Source organism: Lepus europaeus, chromosome 10 (assembly GCF_033115175.1).
Source record: "Lepus europaeus isolate LE1 chromosome 10, mLepTim1.pri, whole genome shotgun sequence".
Lineage (NCBI taxonomy): Eukaryota > Metazoa > Chordata > Mammalia > Lagomorpha > Leporidae > Lepus > Lepus europaeus.
Window position 1 is genome coordinate 58401696 of NC_084836.1, and position 19873 is coordinate 58421568.

The 19873-nt window shown below is 47.2% G+C and overlaps 1 protein-coding gene across 1 annotated transcript in view; it reads left to right on the forward strand.

Annotated features, from left to right (window-relative positions):
- PPM1H (protein phosphatase, Mg2+/Mn2+ dependent 1H) overlaps positions 1–19873 on the forward strand; it is a 296864-nt gene that overhangs the window by 96882 nt on the left and 180109 nt on the right. The window contains exon 2 of the mRNA XM_062203311.1: positions 16557–16719. Coding sequence (XP_062059295.1) covers positions 16557–16719 — 163 coding nt within the window. The remainder of the gene's footprint in view (positions 1–16556; positions 16720–19873) is intronic.

Below are 19873 nucleotides of genomic sequence, written 5' to 3' on the forward strand. Positions count from 1 at the left end.
AGACAGGAAATCTGAACAGATAAAATCATGTCTTTGCCATGTCTGTACAATTCGTTCATTGTCTTTTTTATATAAATATTTATTTATTTGAAAGGTAGAGATAAAGAGACACACAGAGATCTTCTATCTGCTGGTTTATACCCCAAATGTGCACAATGGCTGGGGCTGGGCCAGGCTGAAGCCAGGAGATTCCTCTGGGTCTCCCACACGGTTGCAGGGGCTTAAGGACTTGGGCCATCTTTCACTGCTTTCCCAGGTGCATTAGCAGGGAGCTGGATCAGAAGTGGAGCAGTTGGCACTGGAACTGGCACCCATATGGGATACCAGTGCTGCAGGCTGCAGATTTAACCTGTGAGCCACAACACCAGCCCATCATTCATTCTCTTAATGCACACAGTAGCACAGTTTTGAAGCTAAGGAAAACCAAGTTTTTGGAAAGGTCAGTTTAGTTATTCAACTCACTCAATTATTCAACTCACTTAACGTAGTTACGAGTAACCTAGTTATGAGTCCATATTTCTGGTGATTGCTGTCAGTGTAAGCCCTACAACACTTAATGGTTATGTTGCAGTGTTTAAAAATAATTATGTGTGCTGGCACTACAGTGCAGTGGGTTAAACAACTGCTTGCTATGCCAGCATTCCATGCCAGAGCCCTGGTTCAAGTCCTGGCTGCTCTGCTTGCAATGCTGTTCCTTGCTAATGTGCCTGGGAAGGCATCAGTTGATGGCCCAAGTGCTTGGGCCCCGCTACCCACGTGGGAATCTTGGATGGAGTTCTGGGCTCCTGGCTGTGGACTGGAATAGCCCTGGCCATTGCAGCCATTTGGGGGAGTGAACCAGTGGATGGAAGATACCTATCTCTGTCTATCTTTCTGTCGTTCATTCTCATCCTGACTTTGAAATAAATAATCTTAAAAAAAAAAATAAAGAAGTGATGTAAAGCAGCCTTAAACAGAGTGTTGAATGACAGGGGCCATTGCAGGTTGGAGGGAAAGGCAGATGAGAACTTGGCGTCGTGGTGTATAGCTGCACAGTGCTTTCTGTAAACCATAGGCCAGGTGTTATGGCCAAGAATGAGAGGGTGAGGAGAGCAGAGGCAGCCAGTAATGTGGGAAGGTCCCAGGTCACAAAGACCCTTGTTCAGCAAGCCAGTGAGTTCAGATTTGATCTTTACGTCTTCAGGGTCCATAGAAGGAATTTGAGTGTGGGGAAGACAAGGCTACATTTTCAGTTGACAAAGGTCAGTCTAACCATGCTGTCTGGGGTTTATAGGGCAGCAGTTAGCTTAGGAGATTCAGAAAGAAGTGCCTGGAGCATGTGTTGAGGCCCTGAACACAGCGTGGTAAATTTGGCAGTGAGTCCCAGTGGTGAGGTGGTAGCTGCAGGCTGAGGAACTAGATGCAGGTGGGAGTCAGAGGACAAGGACGTTCCCTGGAATCCTCTCCGCCCACTGAGACAAGGAGCCAGGAGGAAGACTGTATCAGAGACAGGAGGTTGACAGCAGAAGCAAGGAGGAAATGAAGTTGGGTTTGGGCGCTACAGCGCCAGTGCAGGTTTGGAGATACAGGTGTGTAGACACCCCCGGGGAACAGAACTCCAGAGAGGAATTTGCCAGTGCTCAGTGTTGATGTCGTAAATGAATGAAGCCTTGGGAATAGGGAAGATCTCTCAAGGAAAATTCCTCGGGAGGAAGACAAGCCGCATCAGAGCCCAGGGAACAGCCACGTTTGAGGCTCACTTGCAATACTCGTGCATTGAAAGTGTAGGTGGGGATAGGAAGTTTGAATTCTCCAATTTCTGTTTTATAGCAACCTGCCATATGTCAGATGTGTTTACCCGATAGCAGAGAATTACCTCAGCCAAACAAGTACTGCTGGCCTTGTTCCCTGTAAATACATCTTAGCCCTAAAAGTAATTTAGATTTTGTATTAACTGGGGGTCAGGGTTGCATGGGGAGACGGACATCCTCAGTGGTTGAAAAGAAAGTCATAGGACCTTCCTATTCATCGCCAAGATCCTCATAGAATTCCTGGGAAGTTATAAACCAGGCTTTGTGTTTTGCCAGTGAAGGGAATTCCAGCTTGTGGAGGCAATGCATTGCATTGCTGGATAGCTTTAAATTAATGGTGTCAGAATTGCCTTTCTGTGGCTGGCGCCGCAGCTCACTAGGCTAGTCCTCCGCCTGCAGCGCCGGCACCCAGGGTTCTAGTCCCGGTTGCTCCTCTTCCAGTCCTGCTCTCTGCTGTGGCCCGGGAAGGCAGTGGAGGATGGCCCAAGTCCTTGGGCCCTGCACCTTCGTGGGAGACCAGGAGGAAGCACCTGGCTCCTGGCTTCGGATTGGCGCAATGTGCTGGCCGTAGCAGCCACTTGGAGCGTGAACCAACGGAAAAAAGGAAGACCTTTCTCTCTGTCTCTCTCTGTCTAACTCTGCCTGTTCAAAAAAAAAAAAAAAAAAAAAAAGAATTGCCTTTCTGCTATTTCCAAGTCCCCCTGTGGTCTGTGGAATGTCCCTCCTGCACAGTCTCCTAGGGTTGAGGAAGAGTCTCTGGGCCCTCCAAGGCCATCTTGGCGGGCTATGACTGTTCATATAGGGAGCCCTTGGTTACACGCTCAGACTCAGTGCCATCTAGGGCTGCCCTAGGCTCTGGGTGCCCTCAGCTACTTCTCTGCTGAAGATGTTTGGGGCTTGCTTTTACATGGCTTGCTTCCAAGTTCATTTTCTAGTATAGAGGTGCCTACAATTAAAGAAAAGTTTTCTATGGAATATAGATGTGTGTTTTCCTTGAAGGCAAATGTTAATTAAATTTATAGGAGGCTGTTGTTTTCTCCTGAGCTCCTACACTAGGCTCCAACTGACCAAACCAAAATGGAGTCACTCATGCTAAGAGCATATAATAAAACCAAAACTTCAAGGAAACAGGAAAATCCTCAGGCAGACCAGTTCTTCCTACAAGAAGAAATTCACAGTATCCAAGTAAAAAGGGGCCAGACTGAGGCAGCATGATGAGGCAGTCCCCTCTTGTATTAACCCTTAACAAGGAAAGTGACCTGTGTTAACCAATCCGCTTTTTTGTATTAGGCTGTGTTGTTTTTCCTGCTCACTCTCCCTTATAAAAACTGACTATTCTACCGTGCCCAACAGAGCTCCTGCCTGATTTTAGGTCAGATTGACTGATTCATGAATCATTAATAAAAGCCAATTAAATCATTATAATCAATTTGATGAAATGTTGTCTTTTGACCCACGTGATAGGAAATCCCAGTCGAAATATTTTAAGCTTCACAACACAAATAGGCAGGCTTAGAACACATTCATTATTCTGGTCTCTCTCGTGGGATGTTACAGTGGAAAAGAATTCATTTGTTCATTCATTCAGCTAATATTTTTTGATTACCTACCCCCTGCTCTGTGACTGAGATGGGACAGAAACAGAACCCAAATCAGTGTATTATGTCATGGACTATTTATCCTTGGCTACTGAAATACATCAGCAGTCTGCTTTGCCCTTTTTATTTAAGGATAATATTGGGCACTACATTTACTTCAAAAAGTTTATGAAGAAAACTGAATGGAAAGATAAGTATATTTTGGCGTTAAAAAAAAGCTTTTGAAATCCATGCGTAGGTTTTTCATAGTGTGTTCCTCATGAACTTTTTGAAGGCAACTCGTATGTATGTATTTCAAATTTTTTTTTGCACCAAGATAAACTTTTCATTGCATTTTTGTCAAACTTTTTGAAGTACCCTCGTAGTTTGCAATCAGTGTGTTAGTCTTGTTCAAGACCGTGGCAGCATTTCATAATACCATCTACGTTTTTGAGAGCAGAGAGTCAGTGTGCTTACAGTGGAACTCAGACTGGGCCTTCGAGGACCTTAGGGCTTCAACTGACAACTGAAAATTAGGGAGTCTTGGGCTGTTAAGTACATTTGGCCCTGGGTCTGAGGACAAAGGTAAAAATGCTTGATCAGATAAGAACCAGTTTTCAAAGGACTACTTGTTCAGGTATATTGTTCAGCCTTTAATCAGGAAACAAAACAAACTTTCTTTCTCTGCAAACTAGTTAACACAAGGGTGAAGATTTTCCATAGCAGGTTACTTTCAGTTATAGTGCATTACAAAAAAAGATTGATGTGACAAGGAGAAAATTAATTATTGCTCCTAACTTACATTTGCAGCAGTCTGTGCTGAAACCACATAACATGTCTCAATCCCTGTGTCCCATTTATAGGTCATTGTGCAATTAATTTCAAGAACATCATTTATGGGAACACAATCTATCATTTAAAGTCTTGGTTGCTATGAGGAGATGCAATGGCTTGTTGACATTTTTCATATGATATTAATAAGGCTCATAAAAGGATAGTGATAATACCTTTCTCATTGTAAAGGTTACAAGCATTCACTAAGTTATTAGATGTAAAGCACTGAAAATTTTAATTTGTGTAGCTTGCTTTATTCGAATGGCAGGCAGGAAGGAGGCAGGCAGGCAGGCAGACGTCGAAAGATCTCCATGCACTAGGTCATTCCTCAAATGCCCACAATGGCCAGGGCTGGGCCTTGCTGAAGGCAGGAGCCTGGAACTCAATCCAGGTCTCCCATGTGGGTAGCAGGGATCCAACTACCTGAACTGTCGTCTACTCCTAGGCAAGAAGCTGGCATCAGGAGCTGAGCTGAGAATTGAGGCCAGTGCTTCAGTGGGAGAATGCAGGTGCCCTCCACAACCTAAAGCCCCTTAGCTCTGTTTTCCAGCATTTGGACAACTGTCCCATGGAAGAAAGCCCTGCTAACCAGCCTCATCTCACGGATGAGCACTTGGCAGTGAACCTGTTGAAATCCACATGGCTATCAGTGTGGGATTCAAGCCCAGTCAGTCCAGTTCCTGAGTGTCTCTGCTGTTCACCTAACTGCTTCCCAGTTTCACAGCAGAAAGCTACTTGTGCCCCTACCCCACCCCGTATTTCCTGTGCACGTCACTGTCACTGGAGTGGGCTCCACCTCTTCTATGATGGATGACAGCACACTTAATATTTTCTAAAGTGAGGACTTAGAGCTAACAAGTTAGAGTTGAATGCTTCTTAGCGCCAAACAATCCCGTTCTGTAGAACTCTGTACCACTCGTGTTGCTTTACGATTGAAAAGGAAAATACCAAAGCCCTGCAGAGGACTTTTTCCAGCCAGGGAAAAGCCAAGATTGTGTCTGGGATTCTTAAAGAATCTGCCAATGAAAAGTTTGTGTATTTTATGTGATGCCTGCTGAGATTAGGATACTTCAATCTTTTGGTTTCATATTTCATTGCATTAGTTTCAGGCCTTTTAAAATTTGTGTTAAAGTACACATTTGAACTTGACTTTTCTTTTTAAAATTTATTGATTTATTTGAAAGAGAGAAAGAGGGAGAGACAGAGGTCTTCCATCTGCTGATTTACTCCCCAGATGGCCACAACGGCTGTGGCTGGACCAATCCGGAACTTCATCTGGGACTCCCGTGTGGGTGGCAGGGGCCCAAGCACTTGAGCCAGCTTCTGCTTTCCCAGGTGATTAGCAGGGAACGGGGTAGGAAGTGGAGCAGCAGCTAGGACGCAGACAGCGGCTTAACTCTATGCCACAATGCTGGCCCGTTGAAATAGACTTTTACTTTGCTTTTAAAAAATATTTCTCTTGCATTCCTGATAGTACTGATATATCTGGTAAACAAAGAAGAGAAACTTTGTCTTAATTGCCAATAGAGGGTGACAGCTATATGCAAATAATATTGTTCTAAACCTGCAAAAAACATGTTTCTGCTTATATGTAATGCAAAGCTTCGACACTTCAAATCCTTTTTTGGGTAAGCCTTTATTTGATTTTATTTGGCTTGAACAGAATGGCACTGTGACCTTGCACGGGAATTGCTCCAGCATCTGGCAAAACACAGACTTCTTTATTTAAATATGGAAGTTGGGGGTGTGCATTTGGCCTGGGGTTAGGAGGGAGTTAAGAAGTCTGCGTCCCATGCCAGAATTCTTGTGTTCAATCCCCAGCTCGGTGCTGGATGACAGCTCCCTGCGAACACTGGCTCTGGAAGGCAGCGGTGGTGGCCCAGATGACTGGGTCTTTACCACCTGCCTGGTAGACCTGGACTGAGTCCTCAGCTCCCAGATTTGACCTGGTCCAGCCCCCAGATTAAAAATACAAAAGCCATTCTTACTTTGCAGACCACACCAATGCAAGCAGTGGTCTGGTTTCAGCCCACAGGCAATACGTTGCCACCCCTGGTTAAGCTGTGTGTGGTTGCCACTGCCCTTATAATTTCAGCTAACTTTCTCTTCGCTGCCCTGAAATCATTTTCTAGGCCCCGGAACTCCCCACCCCCAAGGCTGGTTTCGCCCTCTCAGCTCGCGTCGTGTCTGTCCACTCTGCCATTCTGGATCGCTAGACATCTTCCTTTTTGCACCCCTCTCTCCTGTAATCCATCTGACAGCTCTTACGGGGACTGGTTGGTTCATTCACCCCAATACAAGCCCTCTCTTCCCCCCCCCCCCACCCCAGAGCTCTTGTATGGTTCATGACCTGTTTGTCACTTGGGCTATTGTAAGAGACACTACCTGATTTCTTGGCATTTAACCCCTGTAAACCATTCACCAGCGGGCAGCCCTGTTAGGAGTCTAAGATCACCGTGATCTTGTCAGTCTCTTGTTCACACAATCTTTAAAGTTCCTGTGGCCTTTCATGGTCTACTTCTGTTCTAGCTCCACACCCACCCTGTGCTTAGGTCACACCCAGCCCCTCTTTGTAGATATCTCTGTGTACATTCACGCTGTTCCTCTGCCTGGAGAGCCGTTCCTCTGCCTTCTCTGACTGCGGGTTTCTCCTTATTCCATAAAACAGCTCAGAGTTCCTCACCTGTGACACTTTCCCTCACTCTTGTTTGAGAACTTCTCTCTTGCTCTCCCATATCCTTGGACACACAGCTCAATCTGAGCAAACTGCAGTTTTTAGTAAGAAGGTGCCATGGATTGAATGTTTCTCTCTCTCCTTCCCTCCCTCCCTCCCTCCCTCTCCCTCTTTCTCTCTCCCTCCTCCTCCCCCCTCTCTCTCCCCCTCCCTCCCTCTCCTTCTTTCTCTCTCTTCCTCCTCCTCCCCCCTCTCTCCCCCTCCCTCCCTCTCCTTCTTTCTCTCTCTTCCTCCTCCTCCCCCCTCTCTCTCCCCCTCCCTCCCTCTCCCTCTTTCTCTCTCCCTCCTCCTGCCCCCCTTTCTCTCCCCCTCCCTCCCTCCCTCTCCCTCTTTCTCTCTCCCTCCTCCTGCCCCCCTTTCTCTCCCCCTCCCTCCCTCCCTCTCCCTCTTTCTCTCTCCCTCCTCCTGCCCCCCTTTCTCTCCTCCTCCCTCCCTCCCTCTCCCTCTTTCTCTCTTCCTCCTCCTCCCCCCCTCCCCCTCCCCCTCCCTCCCTCTCCCTCTTTCTTCCTCCTCCTCCACCCCCCCTCCCCCTCCTTCCCTCTCCTTCTTCCTCTCTCGCCCTTCCCCTCCTTCCCTCCCTCCCTCTCTCCTCCTCCTCTCCCTCACCCCTTCCCCTCCCCATGTTGAAACCTTTTCCCCAACATGATGGTATTTGAATAGGAGCCTTTGGGGGTTGATTAAGTCATGAGAGTGGCACCTTTGGGAATGGGGTTCTTGCCCTTATTTTAAAAAGCCCCAGAGAGCTGCCTTGTCCCTTGCACTGTGCAGGTTACAGCTGAATACAGCTCTCTGGGGCTGGCACTGTGGTGCAGTAGGGTAAGCCGCCACAGTGCAGTTCCAGCTACTCTACCTCGGATCCTGTTTCCTGCTAATACTAACCTGAGAAGGCAGCAGAAGACCAAGTTCTTAGGCACCTGCTGCCCATTAGGGAGACCTGGATGGAATTTCTGGCTCCCATCTTTGGCGTGGTCCAGCCCTGGCTGCCACAGCCATTTGAGAAGTGAATTAATGGGTGGAAACTCTCTCTCCCTCTCCCCCCCCCCCACCCCATTCACTCACCTTGTTTCTCACTCTCTGATTATTACTGTGGCTTTCAAAGAACTAATTTTTTTTAATATGGCTGTCTATGAACAAAGACATAGAATCTGTCAGCACCTTGAACTTCTCAGCACCCAGAATCATAAGTGTCTGTTGTTTGTAAGCCACCCAGTTCATGGTATTTTGTTATAGAAGCCCAAGTACACTTAAGACAGAAAATCTCCCTACTATAAAATGATTTGGGGCTTCTGGAGGGCAGAAACCAATCCCTAGTTTCTTTCTTTTCTCCTATTTCATTACACATTGAATATGTTAAAGTAATTATTCTAATCAGTGTGTACTCTGTATCTAATCTCTGGACTTCTTCAGATAGTCACCAGTGTCTGATGGTGGCGTGGCAGATCCAAATGCCCATGGAGTCAGGATGATCGCTGAGTGACGTGTGAAGGGCGTGAGCTCACAGGACATGTCCAGTCTCGGGGCAGTGGCCCCTTGGCCCAGCTGATTGCGGTCACACAAGAGGGACAGATGAATAGTCAAATGTATTTGTTTTCAAGAAAAATGGAAAAAAATTAAGATTTTTTTTTTAAAGATGTACTTATTTAATTGAAAGGCAGAATTAGAAGGAGGTTGAGGAAGACAGATCTTCCATCCGCTGGTTCACTCCCCAAATGGCCACAACGGCCAGAGCTGGGCTGATCTGAAGCCAGCAGCCGGAGCTTCTTCTGGGTCTCCCATGGGGGTGCAGGGGCCCAAACAGTTGGGCCATTTTTCGCTGCTTTTCCGGGACGTATCAGAGAGCTGGCTCAGAAGTGGAGCAGCTGGGATCTGAACTGGCACCCAGATGGGATGCTGGCACTGGCTTCACCCACTAAGCCAAAGTGCAGGCCCCCAAAATTAAGATCTTAATGTAGATGCCCTGATTTTTATTGACAACTGACTTACCTCTATAAGAATACTTTGCAGGCAAAAATATTTTAAAACTAACTTGTCTGTGACACCTAAGCCTCCAGGCTGCAGGCAGAGAGCGGTCCCATCCCCTCATTAGCCACAGCCAGGGCCTGAGAGCCAGCAGGTGTAAGATTGAGGGGAAGACCATCTTTCCACGGCCCATGCTGGCCCCTCCATGAGGTGGTCTGTTCCTGCGCCGCAGGAAGTGTGTGCCGTGCTGTCCTTGTTCCTGCCTGGCTACACTTGACTGACTGTTAGCTGAACTGGCTGAGATGATCTCCTGTTCCCTGGGTGGCGGGAGCTGTCTGCGAGAAGCAGTTCTTTTGCAAGGAGGTTCTGGCTGGCTGGCCAGCTGCTTTTGGCGATGGCTGTTGTCATAGCTTAGGTTCCTGGTCAGAGCTGTGGTTGTCCAGGACCCCAAGAAGGAGAGATTACCATCTTCCTTAGAGCTAGGAATTAAGTTGCCCTTCTGAGCGGTCAGTGGTCAGGCATGGAGCATTGTCTGTGAGGCTACCTAGAAAAGTGAGTAGTCGTAATTGAGCACTGTGTTGGATTTTCCATACATGGCTCATTTCCCCCAGAGCGTGTTTCTGTCTGCTTCTCAAGTCTATAGGAATCAGCAGTGTCTCGCTCATCCTTGAGCAGTGCTGTTACTGCCTGCGGTAACACTTAGTGTAAACTCTTTAGCCTAAACTCTTCAGACCTTTTAATTCCTTTCAAAACAAAGCTGCATAATTGTAACCAAAGACAGAGTTTCCTGGTTGATCTTTTTATCACACGTCTGGGATCCACGCGCCTCCAGCCTCGGAACCCAGAGCTGGAGCCTGTGGGCAGATCTGGGTAGGAGTGGAAGGAGCACATTGGTAACCATGTAGCTGCTTTCCTGGGTGCTGTCAGATAGGTGGCTCAGGAGTGAGTAGCCCTGCCACAGGTCCCTGTTCGGAGAAGTATCATGCACAGCACTTGGAGGCGCTGGACACCTGGAGCTGTGTCCATGGGGCAGGGCGAGGGTTGCTGACGGAAAGCGGGGAGAGGGTTTCCTCGGACTCCTCGCCTGGCTGGATGACAGAACAGCTTTGTATGTCGTACACTCCTTCCCCTCCTGTTATTCCATAGCATGTGTAGGTATGAGTGCCTCTGTGAGCCAGCCACTGTCAAGCACGTCTCGGGTGGACATTTAGTTCTCAGCATCTTTCCTGTGGTGGGAAGTGACTGTTACCATCCCCAGTGTAGAGCGACAAGGCAACCTGCCCAAGAACACACAGCTAGAGCAAGCAGTTAACAGAGGCCATGTTTCAGCTAGGTCTGCCTGACCATCATCCCTGCTCCTGCCTCCTGGACTGCACTGAGTACCTATGGTAGCAGGTACTTAGCACATGGCACATGCAAATCCTTCAAAACATGTCAACCATGGCAGTCTTGGCTGATTGACTGTTCTGCTGAAGTTCAGGTGGAGTTGATTACCTAAAAAATGGCGATTTCATAAACTGAAGGAAAACAAGTTTCTCAAACATGGGTAGTTAGCACACAATCAAGCACTTGCTCCTTTTACAGAGATTCTACTGTTGTTACAATCTCACAGTCATATTCAATCCAGGGACTTAAAGTCATGTTCTCAAACTGTGTCTGATACCTATGGAACATTTTTGTCTTCCAAGTCCTGAATGTTCTTAAGAAAGTTTTTTTGGCCGTCGCCGTGGCTTAACAGGCTAATCCTCCACCTTGCGGTGCCGGCATACCGGGTTCTAGTCCCGGTCGGGGCGCCGGATTCTATCCCGGTTGCCCCTCTTCCAGGCCAGCTCTCTGCTATGGCCCGGGAGTACAGTGGAGGATGGCCCAAGTCCTTGGGCCCTGCACCCGCATGGGAGACCAGGAGAAGCACCTGGCTCCTGTCTTCGGATCAGCGAGATGCGCCAGCCACAGCAGCCATTGAAGGGTGAACCAACGGCAAAAAGGAAGATCTTTCTCTCTGTCTCTCTCTCTCACTATCCACTCTGCCTGTCCAAAAAAAAAAAAAAAAAAAAAAATTTTACAAGAGGCAGGGGCAGAGGAAGGGCTAGGCGTTGGTTCAATTGAAGATGGGTTAAAGAAGTACATAAATGAATTTAGCTTTGCCTCATGTCTGGCTCCCAAGCAAAATGTGTGCCATGTTTTTCTAAGAGTTGAAAAGACTAGATGTGAGCTTTTCATGTTGAAGAGATGGTAGCTAACCCTCTCTTTCATCTACAGACTTACTTATCTGAATTTTAATCCTAATTTTTAAAACTGTCCAGTTATTTGGAGAACTAAAATTGTCTTCCCTAACACATGTATTTTAGCAACTCTTGGAATTTAAAAAGTTCACTAAGGAACTGAGATTTGACAAAATTAAGACTCAACTAAAGTATGCCACTCAGTAGCTGTGACTTAGTGTTAGAAAATCACTAACCACGGTAGCTACTATTGAGTTGACAAGAGGATTGAATGAGTTCATTACTAAATACAAAATGCTAACAGCAGTCCCTGGCACATAGAAGGTACTCAGTAAAGATGCTACTCTCCACTCCACGGAAGTACCAGAGTTGATTTCTGTTCTGATTGCTTTGTTCACTCAACAGACATTTGTTGAGTACCCACCAGGAGCTACTGTCTGGGGAAATGCTCTTATAATCACTTATTTTTTTTTTTATTTTTTATTTCATAAATGTGAATTTACAAAGTACAACTTTTGTATTGTTGTGGCTTTCCCCCGCAACTTTCCTCCCTCCCGTAGCCCTCCCCTCTCCCTTTCCCTCTCCCATCCCACCCCTTATCGAGTTTCATTTTCAATTACCTTCATATACTGAAGATCAACTTAGTATATACTAAGCAAGGATTTCAACAGGCTGCACTCACACAACCGCCCAAAGTATAGGGTACTGTTCGACTAGTAGTGTTTTTACGTTTCATAGTAAAACACATTAAGGACAGAGATCCTACGTGGGGAGCATGTACCCAGTGACTCCCGTTGTTGATTTAACAATTGGCACTCTTATTTATGACGTCAGCAATCACCCGAGACTCTTGCTATGAGCTGTCTAGGCTATGGAAGTCCCTTGAGTTCACCGACTCTGAACTTGTTTAGTCAAGGCCGTATCACACTGGAGGTTCCTTCCTCCCTTCAGAGAAAGGTGCCTCTCTCGTTGATGGCCTGTTCCTTCTGCTGGGGTCTTGTTTACCAGGATCTTTCATTTAGATTGTTTTTTGCCACCATGTCATGGCTTTCCATGCCTGTGAAACTCTCATGGACCTTTATTATCTCAAACTTAATTTCAAGGAAAATGTTGTCAGAAAACAATGTTAACAAAGGTGTGATGATCCATGGTCCATCACCTTTGGAAGCCTAAGTCTTCAAAATGAGTAGCATGGGTAAATATTAGACAAAGAATTGTAGCTCCTGCTTTCAAGGTAGTGCTTACTGCCCTAGAGCATAGGACAGGAAGGGAGTGTAGTTCCTGATACAAGTGTTTACATTAGGGAAATCCATGACTTAGTAAGCAAGCCATTCATTTTCGAAGAACAAAAGAAAATGTTTAAGTTGATGGTGGCTGATGTTCTCTTAATTAGAGAGAGAAATTAAGAGAACATTCCCATCTACTGGTTCACTCCCCAAATGTGAGCAATGACTGGGACTGAGCCAGGCCAAAGCCAAGAGCCAGGAACCCAGTCCAGGTCTTCCACATGGGTGTCAGGGACCCAGTAACTTGAGCTATCACCATTGCCTCCCAAGGTCCACATTAGCAGGAAGCTGGGTTTGAGAGCTGAAGCCAGGAATTGAATCCAGGCTCAATGTGGGTTGCAGGCTTCTTAACACCTAGGCCAAATGCCCTCTCTGGCCAAACTTTTATTTATTTGTCTATTTATTTATTTGAGAGGCAGAGAGAAGTTGTCCATCCACTAATGCACTCCCCAGATGGCTGCAATGGCCAGAGCTGGGCCGATCCAAAGCCAGGAGCCAGGAGTTTCTTCCCAGTCTCCCACATGGGTGCAGGGGTCCAAGGACTTTGGCCATCTTCTGCTGCCTTCCCAGGCCATAGCAGAGAGCCTCAACGGAAGTAAAGCAGCCAGATTTGAACTGGTGCCCATGTAGGATGCTGACATGCAGGCCAGGGCTTTAACCCACTGCACCACAGCACTGGCCCCTCTTTTTTTTTTTTTAATCCTTTAATTAAAATGAAAAAAGTAATAACTTTGATATTTAAATAATATTTAAATTAGCCTTTATCACATGGATAATAATCAGATGTCTTCCCAGACCGGCTTACGGAGGTGGTGGTGCTGTGTTCCCACTAGACTGACGTTTCTGACTTGCTGATATCTCATTAGTCTCAGTCACAAGCCGTATTCAACATGGAACAGTGAATGGGGTCACAGGCATTGTCTTTCTTGGTTCTCTAGCTCTGGTGAGTCATTGAAGTGCACACTTCTGAACCAAGTGCCGACAAGAATAGCTGCACGATAGGACAATGCAACAGGCTGAGAACTGAAGCAGAAAGAGCTCCAACTCGGAGAGGTGTGTTCACAGCTCGGCTGTATTTAGCTCTGTCACCTCGGGCAAGCTGCAGTCTTCCAGGGCCCCAGGTTTCTCAGCCTAAAATAAGATTCCTTGGACCTCTTGCTGAAGTTTGGTCCACGCTGGAGTGCAATCCCTGGCGATGTGGCCTAGGTTAAGCGTGAGCATCTCTAGGGACAGGAACCTATGAGGGACCCAACCTTCTGCTTTCGCTGGGCCTTTCCTAACTCCTGCAGGAGCCAGAGAAGCAGGGATACAACTCCCACCTCTCTCGGGCCGGGCCAAACCTTGCCAAATCTGCTTATTCTGTGTTTGCTATCCCAGTCCAGCTTGGCCTGCCCCAGACTGATGTCCCCTTGTGTACCAGGAAGATGTTGCATTGGGGGCCAAGGTAGGCCTAATTCTACACTGCAGCTGTGAAATTGGGCTGTGTTACCTGCTGGGGCAGTAAGCCTGGTGGTGTTAATCCTTCATGCAGGTAGTGGCCTCCTGGTTACCTCAAGAACCGCATCTTATTCTCCAGTCATACCAAAGTGGCTTTACAGGAGAGGGCAAAGGCGGAGCAAGAGAACAGATATGAAAGCCTCCGTTGGCCACCCCTTAGCCCTTGCCAGCTGGTGACAGGCACTGGAGGCCAATCTGACCTCACAGAGACCGGCACAGACTCCCACCTGCCTATGCACGCCATCTCCTTTTAAAAAGAAAGCTTAGGGGCCAGCGCTGCGGCACAGCAGGTTAACGTCCTGGCCTAAAGTGCCGGTATCCCATATGGGCGCCGGTTCTAGTCCCGGCTGCTCCTCTTCCGATCCAGCTCTCTGCTATGGCCTGGGAAGGCAGTGGAGGATGGCCCAAGTCCTTTGGCCCCTGCACCCACGCAGGAGACCCAGAGGAAGCTCCTGGCTCCTGGCTTCAAATCGGCACAGCTCCAGCTGTTGCAGCCAATTGGGGAGTGACCCAGAGGATGGAAGACCTCTCTCTCTCTCTGCCTCTCCTCTCTCTGTGTGACTCTGACTTTCAAATAAATAAATAAGTCTTAAAGCTTAACAAAAAGCAATAAAATTATAATAACTTTACAAAAAATGTGCCTACGTTGACGTTTACCATAAACCTAAGAAGAACAATTTTGATGCAGGAGTTTGAGATATGGGCGATTACAGAAGACTGGTGGGTCTTTTTCTTACAGCATGTAGATAAGCAATTGCAAATGCTAATTTAATTTTTTAATAGTTCTCCTTGCCATCAAATGATACTGGTCAATTGAAGGCTTATCGTGCCCCATACTGCCCAAAATATGTAGACTAGTGAATTTTTTCACATGGCTGGATGGGAGTGAACCTTAAATTACTGAATTTTTTAAGAAATGCTTATTCACGTGAAAAGTATAAATTGTAAGCAAATTGTTTAAACATCTGAGACACCTCCATAAAAATCCCAGGGCTTGGCAGAGATTGCCTGAAGCATGCTCCCCTGGATCTTGGCGTTCACTTTTCAATTTGCTTTCTCTCTGTTACTTGGTTATGACATGTACGTTCATGTTGGTTTATGGGGATTTGGACAATTTTCAGTATCACAAGCTATTGGTTGTAAAATCTTAATAATGTCTGTAATGTGGGTGCCAGTACCATGTTGATGTTAATTTCTTGATTTTGACCCTGTACTTTGATTATATAATATGTTATTGTTATGCACATTGAGTGAAGGGCACACAGGGCTCTACTCTTTCTGCAACTTACTCTGGGTCTATAACCATTGCAGAATTTAAACTTGTTTTTAAAAAGTCATTTGAACTTGATAATCTTTCATTTAACTGTTAGGATTTGCAGCCAGGTTCATAGAGCAGTGTACAAAGCACACTTGCAGAGTGAATTCCTTTGTAATTTACCTGAGGAAAAAAAGCCATCTTTTCTCTTCTCACCTCTTGAGTTCTTTGAACTCTACTCTGACTCTGTCAGCTACTGTGGACCCTGTTGAAGTTTTTGGCAACAAACACAGCCAAAGGCAAATCAAGGAGAGCTCTCTGCCAGGAAATCCAGTTTAGCAGCTGCTTAGTTACTTAGTAAGAAAATGGTGCTGAAACCCAGGATATGCGTTCGCAGGCACCTGAAACAAGGTGCATGAGTCGTGCGGCTTGTTTTTCCGAGACACTCCTATACTTGACATTTTGATCAACAGGCTCTGATGTCATTCACTATTAGCTGTCTTGTCCAAATCACAGTGCCTCGTAGCCCAGTGTGAGGATAGCGTGTGGTGACTATTACTCTGTATGGAAAAAGGTAAAGGGTTCAAGATGCTTTAAAGAGTAAAGCCTTGAGGGCAGGAATTTAAGCAGGAATTTAACCCCCATACCTGAGTACCTGGGTTCAATACCCAGCTGGGCTCCCGACTGCAGTTTGCCTACTGACGCAGACCCTGAGGGATAGCAGTGCTACACGTACTTGGGTCCCTGCCACACGTGTGGGAGACCTGGCTTGAGTTCCCGGCTCCTGGCTGATACATAGCTATTGAGGACATTTGAGCGGTGAACCAATAGATGGGAGATCACCTTCTGTCTCTCAAATAATTCAGTAAGTTTTTTAAAAAGAATGCAGTTTTGATCCACTTTCCTGCATGTCAAGTAAAAAAAGGAAGGCATCGTGAAACACAGTTCTCGGACTTTGCAGGATGCTCTAGGTTACTGCTGTGTATTTTGATAAGATCAATGATAGTTTTGCACTTGGACAAAGGAACCACAATTCCCCGAGCCAGCCTATCTGTCTTCATTTTGATTGCCCAAATGCCCAGGCACCAATTAAACCAAGAGGGTGATTGCCTCATGTGTTTTGACTCACGTGGGTCAGTGGGGTTGATCACCTCTCCCAGACAGCTGTGGAGGCGAATGAGTGCAGATCAACGTATGTAGTGAGTGTTTTAACGGGTGCTAATAGAATTCCACTTTTTGAAAATCCAGGAACGTAAAACACCAGGGTTCTCTGATCCTCAGGGTGCAGTAGGGTGTTGGTGTCGTGCAGGCTGTGGAGTCCACTGCGCGGCCCCCAGGACAGGACTGAGAGCTCGCGTTCTGGACCTGGCTCTGTCTGACCCGCTGCCTTGGCTCTCTGCAGGGTCATCAATGCCGGGAAGAGCACACACAACGAAGACCAAGCCAGCTGCGAAGTGCTCACCGTGAAGAAGAAAGCAGGGGCCGTGACCTCAACCCCAAACCGGAACTCCAAGAGGCGATCCTCTCTTCCCAACGGGGAAGGGCTGCAGCTAAAGGAGAACTCGGTAAGACCCACTGCATCCCTGGTTCCCCCGGCGGGGAGCAGTACACACGCCTGGGTCCACTGGAAGGCGTTCGGCCTTAGCCCCGGGCAGGAATGAAGCTGAGAGAAGCCGTGTTCCCAGGGTTGGGGGGGGTGGGGAGTGGGTCTTCAGTTTCACACATTCCACGCTGGAGGTGACCCCTGGACAATGAGTTGCTGCTTGCATTTTTTTTTTAAAGATTTGTTTATTTGAAAGGCAAGTTACAGAGAGGCAGAGGCAGTGAGAGAGGTCTTTGCATCCGCTGGTTCACTCCCCAGATGGCCACAATGGCCGGAGCTGTGCTGATCCGAAGCCAGGAGCCAGGAGCTTCTTCTGGGTCTCCCACATGGGTGCAGGGGCCCAAGGATTTGGGCTATCTTCTACTGCTTTTCCAGGCCACAGCAGAGAGCTGGATCAGAAGTGGAGCAGCTGGGACTCGATCCGGCGCCCATACGGTATGCCAGCCCTGCAGGGAGCGGCTTTACCTGCTACACCACAGCGCCGGCCCTGGTGCTTGCATTTTTAACACTTGAGGTAGTTAGAGCACCCACGCCATGTGTAGGTGGTGTAAGCATTGACAGGTGCAGTGTTAGTTGGCTTCACAGAAACCACATCTAGGTCTTTGTGAAGGCAATATCCAGGAGCCCCTGTGAATGGGTGGAAATAACCGTTGGCCTGGAGCCCTGCTATGGCTTGACCCCCTTCTTCCCTTTGCCTGTCCAGCAGAGTTGGTCAGTAGGCGCCTAGGGGCCTGATGCTCTTCTAGATTCATCTTTGTTCCAGTGGGCCCAAAGCCCTTGCAACCCGTAGGTGGCCCCGCAGACTGCATGCCCTGTTGACAAAGCACAAAGCGTGCCTCCTCTCTCCAGTTTCGGGACTGTAAAGCAAACCTATCCTCGGCAGTTCTGAAGGAGCCACTGGGCAGGAGAAGGAGTGGTAGACACTGGGCCCATCAGGTCACTGAGTCCTGCGGAGAGGCGTTCGCCAGGAAAATCAGGAGACAGGGAATGGAACGATGCAAATGCAGCGAGTTAGTCTCAGGCTCTTGAGAATATTTTGTCTAAAAGTTTTTATAAGATTGTAAAAGATTTAGGATTATCTTCTCAGCCCATGAAATGGTATCTTGTCGCATTTATGGTCAGAAAAGACTAACAGTGCTGATTTGTTTTGTTACTGCTAAGCCAGTTTAGAGTTAGAAAACAGAGTGACCCATGAGGCTCAACCATTTGACTTACTATCAAGGCTGAAGGGACCGTTGTTGCTCTAGCATCCCAGAGGGACAGGGAATAGGACCTGGATGGGCAATGTAGAATGATAGCGCATGGGCGGGTGTCTGGCCTAGTGGTTAAGACCTTGGTGTCCCATATCCGAGGGCCTGAGTTGGAGTCCCAGCTCTGGCTCCTCACTCCAGCTTCCTGCTCATGTGCACCCTGGGAGCCTGCAGGGCATGACTCAAATAGTTGGACCCCTGCCTCTCATGTGAGAGACCTAGGAGCTGCTGGCTTCAGTCCCAGCCCTGGCCTTTGTAGACATTTGGGGAGTGAACTGGTGGATGAGAACTCTCTCCATCTCTCTCTCTGACTAAAAAAAAAATGTAAGAATGTAAGTGCAACAGTCTGCTACCTCTTAGCTATTTAATTGGGGGATTTTCTTTCAGCCTCACTTTTCTCTTCCACAAAAAGGATTAACAGAAGCAACTACCAAAAGGTAGTCAGAGGCTGGCTGGAAACAGAAAACCCAGTAGCCTATGGAAAATTCTGAGCCAATGTCTTCACTAATACATAATTAATAAATGTTAATGCGTGTTACCCTGAAGTCATCTCGCTTTGGTCACTCTGTGTTATGTCCACGGAATTTTGTGTATTTATTCACTGTGAATCAGAGACCACACAGTTCCTTTCATACCTACTTGACAGGATTGTGTGGCAGATTGAGTTATTAGGGTAAAGGGCTCAGAACATGTGAGGCACTGATGGTAATTGAATGTGGGTGCCAGTGACTTAATGTTGCTTTTCCCCTTGAGGTTTCTCCCCTGCCACAGGGACGTGAAGTAATTTCTGTAAAGCTACGTCAATGTGTGGACTTTTGGCACGAGGCCAGCAATGATGGCATTTTTTTCTTTATGCCTTAGCAAAAAGTTACCCCTTAGAGCTCCTAGAAATGGAGCGGGGGGAGAGGGGAGAGGGCAATTCTTTTAACTTCCCTGTCCTTAAGAGCGGTGAACCAGTACATGAGCACTTAGGACGGAGCCTGACCCTCCCCTGCGATGCTTCTGGGTCTCGGGATCAAGGTTTCAGGAGGCAGCAGGAAGGTGCAGAGCACAGGTGAGCTGGCCGCCCACTTCCTGCCTCAGTTCCAGAAGCTTCCCTTCCGTGTGATGCATTAGGCTGATTAGCAGAGCTTAAGGCAAGAGCTGTGTGTATTCTTTTCAAAATTGTAGCAAACTATACATGGCCTAAAATTTTACCATTTTAACCATTTTTAGGTATACAGTTCAGGGGCATTACATACATTTGTGTAGTTGTACAACCATCACCATTATCTGTTTCTAGAACTTTTTCATCTCTCCAAGCTCAAACAGTATGTTCCTTAAATGCTAACTTCTCACTCTTAGCTCCCTTCAGCCTTGGACAACCACTGTTTTATTTTTATGTATTTTTAAAGATTTATTTATTTATTTGAAAGAGTTACACACAGAAGGAGAGGCAGAGAGACAAGTCTTCCATCTACTGGTTCACTCCCCAAATGGCCGCAACAGCTGGAGCTGGGCCAGTCAGGAGCCAGGAGCTTCTTTCAGGTTTCCCACGTGGGTTCAGGGGCCCAAGGACTTGGGCCATCTTCTCCTGCTTTCCCAGGCCATAGAAGAGAGCTGGGTCGGAAGTGGAGCAGCCAGGACTTGAACCAGCACCCATATGGGATGCTGGTGCTGCAGGCGGCAGCTTTAGCTGCTAGGTCACTGTTTTATATTTTGTCTCTAAGAACTTGGCCATTCATATAAGTAGATCATGCGATGTTTGTCTTTTTGTGCCTAGCTTATTTCATTTAGCATGATGTCCTGACAGGTCAGCCATGTTGTAGCGTGTGTCAGGGTCCCCTTCCTTTGTAATACTCATGAGTGTACATCCCACAGTTTATC